At 42.1% G+C, this 15,685-nt stretch overlaps 2 protein-coding genes and 1 pseudogene across 3 annotated transcripts in view; 2 read left to right on the top strand and 1 right to left on the bottom strand.

Annotated features, from left to right (window-relative positions):
- The window catches only part of LOC128572110 (kinesin-like protein KIF11), a 35,647-nt pseudogene extending 30,393 nt beyond the window's left edge, over nucleotides 1-5,254 (bottom strand).
- The window catches only part of MYO5B (myosin VB), a 341,703-nt gene that overhangs the window by 96,882 nt on the left and 229,136 nt on the right, over nucleotides 1-15,685 (top strand). The gene's annotated exons all lie outside the window — the stretch shown is intronic.
- Nucleotides 5,526-6,824, top strand: LOC128572067 (protein BTG3-like). Its single transcript, XM_053571969.1, has one exon. The coding sequence runs from the start codon at nucleotides 5,615-5,617 to the stop codon at nucleotides 6,371-6,373; it is 759 nt and encodes a 252-aa protein (XP_053427944.1). The 5' UTR covers nucleotides 5,526-5,614; the 3' UTR covers nucleotides 6,374-6,824.

The raw sequence follows: 15,685 nt of genomic DNA, 5'->3' as shown, positions 1-15,685 counted from the left end.
AGTCATATACCATGATCAAGTAGGATTCATCCCAGGGATGCAAGGCTGGTTTAACATATGCAAATCTATAAACATAATTCACCATATCAACAGGAGCAAAAACAAGGACCATATGACCCTCTCAATAGATGCAGAAAAAGCTTTTGATAAAATCCAGCATCCTTAGAATGCTGAAGAGTATAGGCATTGGTGGTACATTCCTTAAATTAATTGAAGCCATCTACGACAAACCCACAGCTGCTAATATACTGAATGGAGTGAAACTGAAAGTTTTTCCACACAGGACTCGAACAAGACAAGGGTGTCTTCTATTGCCACTACTATTCAACATAGTGCTGGAAGTTTTATCCAATACAATCAGGCAAGAGAAAGAAATTAAAGGCATCCAAATGGGGTCAGAGGAAGTGACTGTCCCTCTTTGCCGATGATGTGATTCTATACTTAGAGAGCCCCAAAGACTCAACCACAAGGCTCCTAGAAGTGATCAAAATGTAATGTCTCAGGATATAAAATCAATGTCCACAAGTCGGTAGCCTTTGTATATGCCAATAAAAGCCAAGATGAGAAGGAAATCAAGGACACAATACCCTTCTTAGTAGCTGCAAAGAAAATGAAATACCTAGGAATACACCTCACAAAAGAGGTGAAGGACCTTTATAAAGAAAACTATGAACCCCTAAGAAAAGAAGTAGTAGAGGATATTAACGAATGGAAGAACATACCATGCTCATGGCTGGGAAGAATCAACATTGTTAAAATGTCTATATTTCCCAAAGCAATCTACAGATTTAATGCTATCCCTATTTAAAATACCAACATCATACTTTCAAGACTTGGAAAAAATTCTTCATTTTGTATGGAACCAAAAAATAACCCCATATAGCCAAGGCAATTCTTAACAATAAAATCAAAGCCTGGGGCGTATCAGCCTACCAGACTTTAGGCCAGTGGTTCTCAACCTTCCTAATGCCACAGTGTATTTTCATCATTAAAAAGGGGTCGTGAGAACCACTGCTTTAGGCTGTATTACAAGGCCATAATGATCAAAACAGCATGGTATTGGCACAAAAATAGAGACCTAGACATTTGGAACTGAATAGAAAACCAGGAGATGAACCAAACATCTTACAGCCACCAAATCTTTGATAAATCAAACAAGAACATACACGGGGGGAAAGAAACCCTATTCAATAAATGGTGCTGGGAGAACTGGATATCCACATGTAAAAGACTGAAACTGGATCCACACCTTTCTCCACTCACAAAAATTGATTCAAGATGGATAAAAGACCTAAATCTAAGACATGAAACAATTAAAATGCTCAAAGAATGGGGAAAACACTGGAAGCCTTCGGCCTGGGGAAGGACTTTTATGAGGAAGACTTCTGTGGCAATTGCAACAACAAAAATAAACAAATGAGACTTAAACTGCAAAGCTTCTGTACAGCTAAGGTGACTATAACCAAAGCAAACAGACAACCTACACATTGGCAAAGGATATTTGCATATTTTCAATCAGACAAAAGCTTGGTAACTAGGATCTACAGAGAACTCAAAGTAATAAACATGGAAAAAGCCAGCAATCCCTTAGCTCACTGGGCAAGAGAGATGAATAGAACCTTCTCTAAAGACAGAGGAATGGCTTATAAACATATGAAAAAATGCTTATCCCTAATAATTGGAGGAATACAAATCAAAACCACTCTGATATACCATCTAACCCCAGTGAGAATGGTCCACATCACAAAGTCTCAAAACTGCAGATGCTGGGCGGCGCCTGTGGTTCAGTCGGTAAGGCGCCGGCCCCATATACCGAGGGTGGTGGGTTCAAACCCGGCCCCGGCCAAACTGCAATCAAAAAATAGCTGGGCATTGTGGCGGGCGCCTGTAGTCCCAGCTACTAGGGAGGCTGAAGCAAGAGAATCGCTTAAGCCCAGGAGTTGGAGGTTGCTGTGAGCTGTGTGAGGCCACGGCACTCTACCGAGGGCCATAAAGTGAGACTCTGTCTCTACAAAAAAAAAAAAAACAAAACTGCAGATGCTGGCGTGGATGTGGTGAGAAGAGAGCACTTTTACACTGCTGGTGGGACTGTAAACTAATACAACCTTTTTGGAAGGCAGTGTGGAGAACCCTCAAAGAACTCAAGCTAGACCTCCCATTTGACCCTGCAATCCCACTGCTGGGCATCTACCCAGAAGGAAAAACAATCCTTTTATCACAAGGACACGTGTACTAGACTATTTATTATAGCTCAATGTACAATCGCCAAAATGTGGAAACAGCCTAAATGCCCACCAACTCAAGAATGGATTAATTGGGTTATAGCCTTCATATGAAAGCTATAAATTAGCGTCATAGTAGGGCTGAGTACGTTGGACACTTTTTCTTCCATTCTTGAGCTACTTTGCTAAGAAGAATATGTTCCAGCTCTATCCATGTAAACATGACAGAGGTGAAGTCTCCATCTTTCTTTAAGGCTGCATAATATTCCATGGTATACATGTGCCACAGTTTGCTAGTCCATTCATGGGTTGATGGGCACTTGGGCTTCTTCCATGACTTAGCAATTACTTAAATGCAGAATACAAATGTCTACATACAATAACTAAGAAAATGCCATGAAGGCTACGTTGAACAGTTTGAGAATATTTCAGATTGTATATGAAACCAGCACATTGTATCCCTTGATTGCACTAATGTACACAGCTATGATTTAACAACAACAACAAAAAAGAATGGATTAACAAGCTGTGGTATTTGTATACCATGGAATACTCAGCCACTAAAAAAGACGGAGACTTCACATCCTTTGTATTAACCTGGATGGATGTGGAACACGTTATTCTTAGTAAAGCATCACAAGAATGGAGAAGCATGAATCCTATGTACTCAATTCTAATATGAGGACAATTAAGGTCCTAGTGTACAATGGGGCTGGGGGACGGGGAGAGCTGAGAAAGGGAGGGAGGGTGTGGGGGTTAAGGGATGTGGTTCACCTTTTGGGTATGGGACACAAATATAAGAGGGTCCTTATCTAACAAAAGTAATTCATGTAACCTGCTTCTGTGTACCCTCAATGAATCCGCAACAATTAAAAAAAAGTTTGTCTAACATCTCCCTACCCTGCCCCCCAAGCCTTCTTAAGGAACAGTTGCCAAATAATAAAGTTCCATGAGCTTTTGATTGGCCCTGAGCCCAGAGTCCCCCAGTGCAAGTTCTGGGCTGGAGCAACAGTTTCGGGGATACTGGCTCCAGGGCTGCCTGAGCTGCTTCCACATGTAAGGGTGTTACTGTGCTCTGATTGGTCCCTGCAAAGCAGAGCTGAGGAGACAGCAGACAAAGGACCCACCTCCTTAGAAGCCTTCAGCTCCCATTCAGTTTGCTCACCTCTAGACCTGGAAAGGGGGAAAGCAAAGAGGGAGAGGAGCACTGATGTGGTCTTTGGACCCCAGTGACCATGATGTGCTTTGTGGGAGTGTAGGGAAGTGGGCAGAGGAAGTGGAGGGCCTTTCCCACCTGAATCTAACTTAAGTTTGGTCCTGTTCATGTCAGCTGAGGCTGCCTTGTAGGCGAGGTGCCTGCTGACTGGCAGCAGCAGGTACTTCGTAGGTAACTTGGGGGAGCTGGGACTCCCGCATCTGCAGAGGTCATTCTTGCAGGCCCACCCCCGTGTAGCACAACCAGCATGGTTGTCTTTGTCTTTGGTGTAGCAGCTCAGGAGGGAGCAAGATCCCAATTCAGCAGAAACAGATGTCACATGAAATATTTTGCTTTAACGGTGACTAAGTGAAACTGTGAACTAGTCACTTAAGAATTTACTGTAGTCACGTCCAAACAGATGCTCTCATGTAGAAAACAGAATACACTACTCCTCCTGTCAGCGGACCACATCTGCATATGACATTCTTCCTGTTTCTGGCTAGGGTGCTGCCAAAACACCGTGGCTGTGTATATTCTGAGTTCGGAAGGTGCCCACTGTGTCGTGGGAGACAAATCCCTGAAGTGCCTTTGGGAACTGAGGGTCTGTGTGGACTGTGGAGTCTTGGTCCACGTCCAGCATCCTCAACTGGCCCGATAAGCCATACTACACACATGGGGGTCCTATGGAATGTCCGTATTTAGTTAACCCTTTCAGTGGAGGGTAAGGTTTATGGGTCTGATGTTAGATGCCTACTGGCATCAGAGAAACCAGTTGGCTTTGCAGAAGGAAAATAACTACAAGATCTCTTGTATTTCTCAGCCAAGCATTCTGTGTGTGCACATAAGGACAGTTGCTGAAACTACGTGGAGCCCCATGCCCACCGTTTAAAAGCAGCTCAAGCCTCAACTAAAAATGTCTTGGCCTTGCCAAATGTTTCCCAGGGGCCAAAATTGCTCGCCTCTAATTGAGAGCTTCTCAGAGTAAGGTCCTTGCATTCTGTGGGGAACAGTTGCTAGTGAGAACCCCAAGAATCAGCTGCATTTTACTTACCAGGAGGGCTGACTGCTGGCTCTGCAGGTAGCCAGGCCTTTGGGACTGGGAGGAAGCACAGGCAGCAAGCTCCTGTCCTCCTGTTCCCCTCAGCCCTCCTGTGTTGAACCACACTGCTGAAGCACAGTCGTCTCTCGTACATACCAGCTCTGGAACCTCTAAGGGCTACCTGTGCTGAGAGCCCCATGATTTGATGATCTCTACTTGTCCAGACCCATTCCCCGCTGTCCCTTGACACATTTTCTGATTTAGATATTGTGGGTTTTTAAACTTGCAACTGTCTTAATTCTGAGCAGTATGTAAAAAAAAAAACAAACCAAACAGTTTTGTTTTTGGTTGGAAATGTGCATCTTTAGATTGCATTGAGAAACAGACGCTCAGGATGTGGGTTGAGTCCATGGCTGGTAGGGGATGTTATAGATTAAATGGAAACAAAATGGGAAATGTGTGCTTGAAGTCTTAACAGCAGTTGCTGAGAATCATTCCACTCCAGTAGTCATGCTTGAATCTTTTATATAAAGGCCACTGTTACCTGTTCTTCAAATTCATTCAGGGGTGTATAAAGGTTTGCATCTTTGGACAGTGAGGCTGGGTGCTAAGGGAGGTGCCTAGGGAGTGTATGGGCTTTGGCACCCTTAGCAATTTTCTTCTGGAATCACAGAAACGGCTGTGCAGATCAGAGGCTCTTCATTTGGACTGCACTGCCCTGGTGAAGCCTCCTTCCCCAGCCACTCACCTGACCTCTGCTCTCTTCAAGTTGTCTGTGCTTCCAAGAGCGTGCATTTGTGGATGCCGTGGAGCACAGGTCCTCGTGTGGCCCAGGATGCCTGGCTCAAGCCTGTCATTGCCTCATAGGTGAATCTGCTGGGCTGCCTCTGTACGACATGTTGGTCAAATGTGGAGGTTTCATGTGGTTCAACCTAAGGTTAAAAGTGCTTCCGTTCACACTCAGGGAAGTGTCTCAGGCTTGGACAGAAAATGATTTGGTCCTTCTAGCTAGACGTGGGGAGGTGGGGTAGAGAAGAGTTCTTTTCAAAGTTCTGGGCTCTCCGCCCGCCCGCCAGCCTGCCCGCCAGTCCTCTCAGCGCGCGCTCGGCCGCCCGACGACGCGGGAGCCGCACGCGCCGGACGAAGAGGAAAAACATGAAGAACGAAATTGCTGTTGTTGTCTTCTTTTTCACAAGGCTAGTTCGAAAACATGATAAGTTGAAAAAAGAGGCCGTTGAGAGGTTTGCTGAGAAATTGACTCTAATACTTCAAGAAAAATATAAAAATCACTGGTATCCAGAAAAACCATCAAAAGGACAGGCTTACAGATGCATTCGTGTCAATAAGTTTCAGAGAGTTGATCCTGATGTCCTGAAAGCTTGTGAGAACAGCTGCATCTTGTACAGTGACCTGGGCTTGCCAAAGGAGCTTACTCTCTGGGTAGACCCATGTGAGGTGTGCTGTCGGTATGGAGAGAAAAACAATGCATTCATTGTTGCCAGCTTTGAAAATGAGGATGAGAACAAGGACGAGATCTCCAAGAAAGTTACCAGAGCCCTTGATAAAGTTACCTCTGATTATCATTCAGGATCTTCTTCCTCAGATGAAGAAACAAGTAAGGAAGTGGAAGTGAAACCCAATTCGGTGACTGCAACACCAAGCCCAGTGTACCAGATTTCGGAACTGATATTCCCACCTCTTCCAGTGTGGCATCCGTTGCCCAGAAAAAAGCCAGGAATGTACAGAGGGAATGGCCATCAGAACCACTACCCTCCTCCTGTTCCATTTGGTTATCCAAATCAGGGAAGGAAGAATAAACCATACCGTCCAATTCCAGTCACATGGGTACCTCCTCCTGGAATGCATTGTGACCGGAATCACTGGATTAATCCTCACATGTTAGCACCTCACTAGCTTCTTTTGATTTTGTTGGTACCATGTTGAGAGAAAGGTAGAATAAACCTTACCACGCATTGAAAGTTAAAAGTTCATACTAATGGCAGTGAAGTTAGATGGACCAAACCATCAAACTTATTTTTATAGAAGTTACTGAGAATAATCTTTCTTAAAAATATATATGCACTTTAGATATATTGATATAGTTTGGGAAACTTTATTAAAGTTAGTCAAGTGCCTGAGTTTTTATTATTGGACTTGAGTATTTATATATTGTGCATCAACTCTTGAATATGAGAACACTGTAGGAGTGGATGATCTGTTGTAGCACCTTTGAGCATTTACTTTATGGAGCATTTACTTTATGGAGTGTATGTAAATTATTTATATACAAGGAGATCTATTTTATGTCGTTTAGAAAAATTGCGTGAAATCATGTAGTTGCAAATAAAAAGTAGTTTGAGGCAAAAAAAAAAAAAAAAAAAAAAAAAACAAAGTTCTGAGCTTGGTGACTAGGAGAATGCCGTGGTACCAGAAGGGAATTAAGGTTGGAGGTGGAGGATATTGATCTACATGCTCAACAAATCAGAGACTGACTCTCACATTTGACTTTCAAATGATTCCTTTCTCTCTTTAAAGGTGGACCGTTTTCACCTCTGAGGATATTTGACAATGGGGAACTTCTGAAGGTGGCTCATGTGGGAGTGCTTAGAAGATGGCTTTCAGCAGAGTGACTCGGGGCGGGGTGTGCTCACACACAAGGCCTCCTGCACTGTGGACACTTTTCCTACAAGTGGTTAGAATAGGTGTCAGCCTAAGGCACATGGGTGTCATTTCTCTTTACTGTGTCCATTAGTGATTATGGACTCTATTTCCTAAAGCCAGCCAGTCTCTCCTGCTTATCCTCACTACAGGAGCTCAGCTTGGGTGTGTCTGGCTCAGTACATCCCACTTGTTGGGCAAAGCCACCTTGGCTTTGGACCCCGGCAGGCGTGACTATTTCATTATTTAAGCAAATACCAGGTGTCTAGTGGCAAAGCAGAAATGTCACTGTGATAAAGCTGTTCTTAGATCTTCCCTTTAGCCCCTTGATTTTGCAAGTTAACTGTAGGCTTTGGTGTGCAGAGGAGAGAAATGCAGGAAATGATTGCCCCTTCTATTTTATGGATATAATTCCTGGCCATGCTAAGGCATCCTTCTGAAAGGATAAGTGGCTTTGTCAGGCCAACCATGACAGTAGAAAATATTTTAATGGGAGCATGTTTTTTTGAAATGGGTGCACTGAAGGAGGGCCCCCTGTGGGAAGTTTTAAAGTACAGGTTTCTGTTGCTGGGCAGGTCCACAGGCGATGGGTCCTAGCTTTAGTTGTTAGTGGCCTGATAGTACAGAGTTAGGATCACATGGAGATGTTTATGGCCAATCTCCTCTAAGAATATTAGACTACCTTGGTCTGTTGTCCTCAATAAAAGGCAACGTTGATCTGCGTATAGGCTTTTTCTTAAGGTTCTCATGAGATAATAGTGTAACACAAGGATCACTTCCGCAGGTCTCTCTTTGATGGCTTTTTCCTTCCTTTCATTATGAAAGCTTGAGTTTTTGTAGGCAGAGTTTTAAAAGAACTCACGAGTGTTTTAGAAAACTGAAAAGGCAACAAATTATTCATAGTCTTACCAATTTTTTTCTTAAACATACTTCTTCTTCCCTTCCTCTAAGCCAGCAGTTCTCCACCTGTGGGTCATGACCCATAGGAACTGTATTAAAGGGCCGTGGCATTTAGGAAGGTTGAGAACCACTGCTTTAAACCCACCTGCTCAGCAGTTCTTTGGTAAATTTTGGCGTGGACCTTCCTAGTTCAGTCCTTTACTTATGTAAACAATCCATAAAATGCAGCTAAACAAGCATCATGCTATATGAAACATTTTGTAACTTGCTTTCAGTTAATATATCCTGATTATCTTTCCAAATCAATACATAACCATTCTACTATATTTTAGTAACACAGATTCCTATGGATGGCCATGATTTTTTTCCATCCCACTGTTGATGGACATTTTAGGCCAGTTCTCAATTTTTGGATTTACAAACCACACTACACTTAGGATTCATGCTGATTTATTCCTTCATCCTTAAGCTGGTGCTTTTGTAGGAGAGACGCCTAGACGTGGCGAAATGAAATCACATTGCTCTCCAGGTTTTATCCATTTCGCAGTTCATGCATGTCAACAGCATGAGGGTGCCCATTTCCTATGTCTCAGTATTGTAATCTGTGTGTGTGTGTGAAGCTTATGGATTAATAGTGTATATCATTTGGCCACATATGGTGGCTAATATCTGTAATCCTAGCCCTCTGGGAGTCTCAGGCGGATTGCCTGAACTCAGGAGTTGGAGACCAGCCTGAGCAAGAATGAGACCCCATGTCTACTAAAAAAATAAAAACAAAACTAACCAGGTATAGTGGCCAGTGCCTGCAGTTCCAGCTACTTGGGAGGCTGAGGCAAGAGGATTGCTCAAGCCCAGGAGTTTGGGGTTGCTGTGAGCTATGATGCCATGACACTCTACCCGGGGTGACAAAGTGAGACTGTCTCAACAACAAAAGTATGTAAATTTAATGGTCCCTTCTTGAATGATGAGTGAGGTTGGGTATCTTTTTATGTTTATTGGCTCTATATATTTTTTACTTGCCTGTTTGTGAATTGTTCATATTTTCACGCTGATTTATAGTAGTTTTGGCCATAATATTAAATCTTTCTCTGTGTTTGAATGTCTCTTCTCTTCTGCCATTTGTTAAATTTTGTAGAGTCTTTTAAAAGGAAATGAATGCTGTCAAATCTGTCAGTCTTTTTTCCTTAATGGATTCTAAATTTTTTGTAGGATTTCAGATTCTTGAAAATCTGTTTGGAGCCCAACACTCTTGACAGTTATTCAATGATTCAGTAGGTCAGCTACTATTAGGGTGTCTACTTAATGTCCTCTGTTCCCACTTACTACTGTAACATTTCCTCCTTCCTGAGCTCCAATATGTCATTGGCATGCATTCATGATTGCAGCCTTTTAGGAAATTGAATATCCCTGTGCTGGAAAGGCTGAAAGTTATGTCCAGCTAGGCAGCTGATCAGCCTCTTCCTGGAACCCCCATGGTTTCTGTGCCACCTGTGTAACCCTTTCATAGTTCTTTGAGCAGACTGGATATCTTTTGTTAGAAACCAATTCTTAACCAAAGTCAGGTGCTTCAGACACATCCTACTTTAGTGAGATATGGTGGGAAGAACCCAGAAGCAGGATTTCTGACCTCTAATCTCCCTTCTCTGTTAGGCTTTGTGACCTTAGCTTGTGCCTTAACCTTTTTCTGCTCACTCTTCAAATGCAAGAGCCACTTATCCCTTTTAATTCCTTTCCCATCTGTTTCTTGCTCTTCTGAATTTCAGCTTAGGGCTGTGTCTGCCTCTGTAGTGGTTTTTTTTTTTTTTTTCCTTTTCCCCTCATCATTTTTCTATTCTAATCTTTTCTTCCCATCTTTGAGCTTCTTATTTGAAATCCCTTCAAGGCAGGCAGTTATTCATTTGGATTCTTCTTTGCTTCTTCAGGCCCTTAGATATGTCTGCCTCATTTCCTGGACTCTGTCTTTGCAGCTGAAATTAGAAACTCTTCAGAACATAACAGATGCTAGAATCTCATGAAGTAACAGCCCCAAAATAGCCCAAGTCTAGTGGCAGAGGTTCTGGCCATAATTCCAGTGGTGGCACTTGATGGGGCTGCCCTGACTTGGTAATCACATATGGTCCCTATTTTTCATGAAGTTTAGAGATGTTCTCTTTAAATTGTCACCTCGTTGGCCAAACCCTGGTCGTTTCTAGTTCTGTTTCCTTTTGTTTTTTCCTTTTAGTGTGTTAGTATTAAAAGCTTTGGGAAGTGTTCAGTGCAAGCCTGTATGCAGATAGTTTAAATCCACAGAAGCTGTTGTGAGCAGACATGGAAGAGAAGCCAGAGGTGCTGAGGGGCACATTTAACGAGGCGTGTGGTGCTGTCCCGTGGCCCTGGGTCACGTAGCTCAGTTGATAAATGGCTGCCAGTCTGTCCTGAGAACTTCCTGCGTGGTGGCAGAACCAGCTTTCCTGGTGAAGGGAAAGCACAGTAGTTGCCAGATTTTGCCTGAAGTCTGGGAGTTACCAGTTACTTTTGTTTTAGGTACACCGTTAACTCGAGAGTATGCCTGCCCCATGGATAGCTGAGAGGGCTAAGGGATGAGGTTTGTGTATGGTGACTACCATGAAGTCCCGTCTATCAACGGTAGTAGCACTGATACCAGTGACAGTGATTGAATTGCCAGGAGTGCAAGGATGGGTATGCCAATAAGCTGAATACGAGTAATATTTATCTGAGAAGTCTCTTGAGACATTTACGAAGTGCTGAAGAAACTTGAGAGGAGAAAACGGGTGATGGAGGGAATACAGTCATTTATATTAGTAAATACTCAGGGATTAATCAGAGCTATTAAGAAATGGGCATCTGGATAGTTAACATTCCCTTTCGAACACTTCAGTGCATTTGAACGATCGTAGAGGACTTTGTTCCAGTTACCGTTCGCCTGGTGGCAAGCGGCTGTCAGGGATCCTTATGCACAGGTGGGGCTTCTGTCCTTCCCTGTGCTTAGGTGGGACTTCCACTGACAGGATTCCCTTGTGCCGGTGGCCCATCGATACCCAGGCACACACTGCTGAGAAGTGACTTCCATTCGCGTAGTTTAGATATGCAGGTTGTATCAGCTGTCCCCGGAACCTAGCACTGCTAGGATTGTTTCTATGGAGAAAGTGAATTCTGAGTTCCAGACTTAGAACTTGGAACACAGCTTGTTTGAGTATGGATAAAGGAAGCCGTCACTTAATGCCCCAGAAGGATGTGGGGTCCTGCACTAGGGAAAGTGGCGATACAATGAAGTTCTTTGTGGATGGATCCAAGAGGTAGCGGCCCTCCCGTGCTGTGTCGTAACGCCTGGCAGGTCAGTTGTAGGAGAGAGCTTGGTACATAAAATGCTAGGGAGCAGCTCTGCTTTGATTTTCAAAATTGTTTTTTAAAACTTTAGTTTAGGAAAAGTCAAAAGATTAACAAGGGTAGAGACATCAGCTTAGAAATAGAAGCAGAATAATGTCTTCCACTTCCATCCAGGTTAATACGAAGGATGTAAAGTCTCCATTTTTTTTTAATAGCTGAATAGTATTCCATGGTAAACATATACCACAGCTTGTTAGTGGAAGACATTATTCTTAGTAAAGCATCACAAGAATGGAGAAGCACGAATCCTATCTACTCAATTTTGATATGAGGACAATTAATGACAATTAAGGTCATGGGGGGGAGGAAAAGCAGAGAGAGGGAAGGAGCGGGAGGGGTGGGGCCTTGGTGTGTGCCACACCTTCTGGGGGCAACACATGATTGCAAGAGGGACTTTACCTAACAAATGCAATCAGTGTAACCTGGCTTATTGTAACCTCAATGAATCCCCAACAATAAAAAAAAAAATATATATAGAAGCAGAAAACTCACCAAGGTTTGACTTTGGTTTCCCAGTTGAGTATCAGTGCTGACTTCAGGACATGTGAATGTTGTTGAATCCCAGATGGATGTGGATACAATTCCTACACCAGTAAATACCCTATAGCTGTCATTTGCTGGACAAGCCCTCTGTCGATGAGCAATAGTTGCATTCTTACCGGCAGACCCAAAGTGTGTCTACATGGGAATTCTCAGATGTTAGTTTCCCTCGGAGGGGGGAGCTTTGGTTTGCTTTTCATCTCTCTTACCCTTGAAGAAAGGTTACCATATGTTGAGCTTGAGATAAACTTTTGAAAGATGATACTTAAAAAGGAAACTGACTTGCTTTCCAGAAGGTCACTTTTGCCAGGTCACTGACCAGGAAAAAATTGGCATTTTAGGGAAATTTTTTTCACCCCAGGTGATATTACCAAGCCTGGGAGCAATAGAAATCTTTTTTTTTTTTTTTTTTTTTTTTTTTGCAGTTTTTGGCCGGAGCCAGGTTTGAACCTCTGGTATATGGGGCCAGTGCCCTACTCCTTTGAGCCACAGGCACCGCCCACAATCAAAATCAATTTTTTTTTTCCTCTTTTTTTTTTATTGTTGGGGATTCATTGAGGGTACAATAAGCCAGTTACACTGGTTGCAATTGTTAGGTAAAGTCCCTCTTGCAATCATGTCTTGCCCCCATAAAGTGTGACACACACTAAGGCCCCATCCCGCTCCCTCCATCCCTCTTTCTACTTCCCCCCCCATAACCTTAATTGTCATTAATTGTCCTCATATCAAGATTGAGTAGATAGGATTCATGCTTCTCCATTCTTGTGATGCTTTACTAAGAATAATGTCTTCCACTTCCATCCAGGTTAATACGAAGGATGTAAAGTCTCCATTTTTTTAATGGCTGAATAGTAGTCCATGGTATACATATACCACAGCTTGTTAATCCATTCCTGGGTTGGTGGGCATTTAGGCTCTTTCCACATTTTGGCGATTGTAAATTGAGCTGCAATAAACAGTCTAGTACAAGTGTCCTTATGATAAAAGGATTTTTTTCCTTCTGGGTAGATGCCCAGTAATGGGATTGCAGGATCAAATGGGAGGTCTAAGCTTGAGTGCTTTGAGGTTTCTCCATACTTCCTTCCAGAAAGGTTGTACTAGTTTGCAGTCCCACCAGCAGTGTAAAAGTGTTCCCTTCTCTCCACATCCATGCCAGCATCTGCAGTTTTGAGATTTTGTGATGTGGGCCATTCTCACTGGGGTTAGATGATATCTCAGGGATGTTTTGATTTGCATTTCTCTAATATATAGAGATGATGAACATTTTTTCATGTGTTTGTTAGCCATTCATCTGTCGTCTTTAGAGAAAGTTCTATTCATGTCTCTTGCCCATTGATATACGGGATTGTTGGCTTTTTTCATGTGGATTAATTTGAGTTCTCTATAGATCCTGGTTATCAAGCTTTTGTCTGATTGAAAATATGCAAATATCCTTTCCCATTGTGTGGGTTGTCTCTTTGCTTTGGTTATTGTCTCCTTAGCTGTACAGAAGCTTTTCAGTTTAATGAAGTCCCATTTGTTTACTTTTGTTGTTGTTGCAATTGCCATGGCAGTCTTTTTCATGAAGTCTTCCCCCAGGCCAATATCTTCCAGTGTTTTTCCTATGCTTTCTTGGAGGATTTTTATTGTTTCATGCCTTAAATTTAAGTCCTTTATCCATCTTGAGTCAATTTTTGTGAGTGGGGAAAGGTGTGGGTCCAGTTTCAGTCTTTTACATGTAGACATCCAATTCTCCCAACACCATTTATTGAATAGGGAGTCTTTCCCCCAAGGTAAGTTCTTGTTTGGTTTATCGAAGATTAGGTGGTTGTAAGATGTTAGTTTCATTTCTTGGTGTTCAATTCAATTCCAAGTGTCTATGTCTCTGTTTTTGTGCCAGTACCATGCTGTCTTGAGCACTATGGCTTTGTAGTACAGACTAAAATCTGGTATGCTGATGCCCCCAGCTTTATTTTTGTTACAGAGAACTGCCTTAGCTATACGGGGTTTTTTCCGGTTCCATACAAAACGCAGAATCATTTTTTCCAAATCTTGAAAGTACGATGTAGGTACTTTGATAGGAATGGCATTGAATAGGTAGATTGCTTTGGGAAGTATAGACATTTTAACAATGTTGATTCTTCCAATCCATGAGCATGGTATGTTCTTCCATTTGTTAATATCCTCTGCTATTTCCTTTCAGAGGAGTTCATAGTTTTCTTTATAGAGGTCCTTCACCTCCTTCGTTAGGTATATTCCTAGGTATTTCATTTTCTTTGAAACTATGGTGAAGGGAGTTGTGTCCTTAATTAGCTTGTCATCTTGACTGTTATTGGTGTATACAAAGGCTACTGACTTGTGGACATTGATTTTATATCCTGAAACATTACTGTATTTTTTGATGACTTCTAGGAGTCTTGTGGTTGAGTCTTTGGGGTTCTCTAAGTATAAGATCATGTCGTCAGCATAGAGGGAGAGTTTGACCTCCTCTGCTCCCGTTTGGATTCCCTTTATTTCCTTGTCTTGCCTAATTGTATTGGCTAGAACTTCCAGCACTATGTTGAATAGTAAAGGTGACAGAGAACAACCTTGTCTGGTTCCAGTTCTAAGAGGAAAAGCTTTCCGTTTTACTCCATTCAGTAAAATATTGGCTGTGGGTTTGTCATAGATAGCTTCAATCAGTTTTAGAAATGTGCCACCTATGCCTATACTCTTCAGTGTTCTAATTAGAAAAGGATGCTGGATTTTATCAAATGCTTTTTCTGCATCTATTGAGAGGATCATGTGATCTTTATTTTTGCCTCTGTTAATATGGTGGATAACGTTTATGGACTTGCGTATGTTAAACCAGCCTTGCATCCCTGGGATGAAGCCTACTTGATCATGATGAATGACTTTTTTGATGATAAGCTGTAATCTATTGGCTAGGATTTTGTTGAGAATTTTTGCGTCTATGTTCATGAGTGCGATTGGTCTGAAATTCTCCTTTTTGTTTGGGTCTTTTCCTGGTTTTGGTATCAGGGTGATGTTTGCTTCATAGAATGTGTTGGGGAAGATTCCTTCTTCCTCAATTTTTTGGAATAATTTCTGCAGTACAGGAATAAGCTCTTCGTTGAAGGTTTGATAGAATTCTGGAGTGAAGCCATCTGGACCAGGGCATTTTTTAGTTGGGAGCTTTTTTATTGTTTCTTTGATCTCAGTGCTTGAAATTGGTCTGTTCAGGAGCTCTATTTCTTCCTGGCTAAGTCTAGGGAGAGGGTGTGATTCCAAATATTGATCCATTTCCTTCACATTGTCAAATTTCTGGGCGTAGAGATTCTGGTAGTATTCAGAGATGATCTCTTGTATCTCTGTGGGATCAGTTGTTATTTCCCCTTTATCGTTTCTGATTGAGGTTACTAGAGATTTTACTTTTCTATTTCTAGTTAGTCTGGCCAATGGTTTATCTATTTTATTTATTTTTTCAAAAAACCAACTCCTTGTTTCATTAATTTTCTGAATGATTCTTTTGTTTTCAATTTCATTGATCTCTGATTTGATTTTGGAGATTTCTTTTCTTCTACTGAGTTTAGGCTTAGATTGTTCTTCTTTTTCCAATTCCATAAGATCTCTTGTGAGATTGTTGATGTGCTCTCTTTCTGTTTTTCGAATGTAGGCATCTAAAGCGATGAATTTTCCTCTCAAAACTGCTTTTGCAGTATCCCAGAGGTTTTGGTAGCTTGTGTCTTCATTGTTGTTATGCTCAAGGAAGTTAATGATTTC

This window comes from Nycticebus coucang, chromosome 19 (genome assembly GCF_027406575.1).
Source record: "Nycticebus coucang isolate mNycCou1 chromosome 19, mNycCou1.pri, whole genome shotgun sequence".
In the NCBI taxonomy this organism is placed as follows: Eukaryota; Metazoa; Chordata; class Mammalia; order Primates; family Lorisidae; genus Nycticebus; species Nycticebus coucang.
Note: the sequence above shows the minus strand (reverse complement) of the source record. Positions and strands in the feature narration are given on the sequence as shown.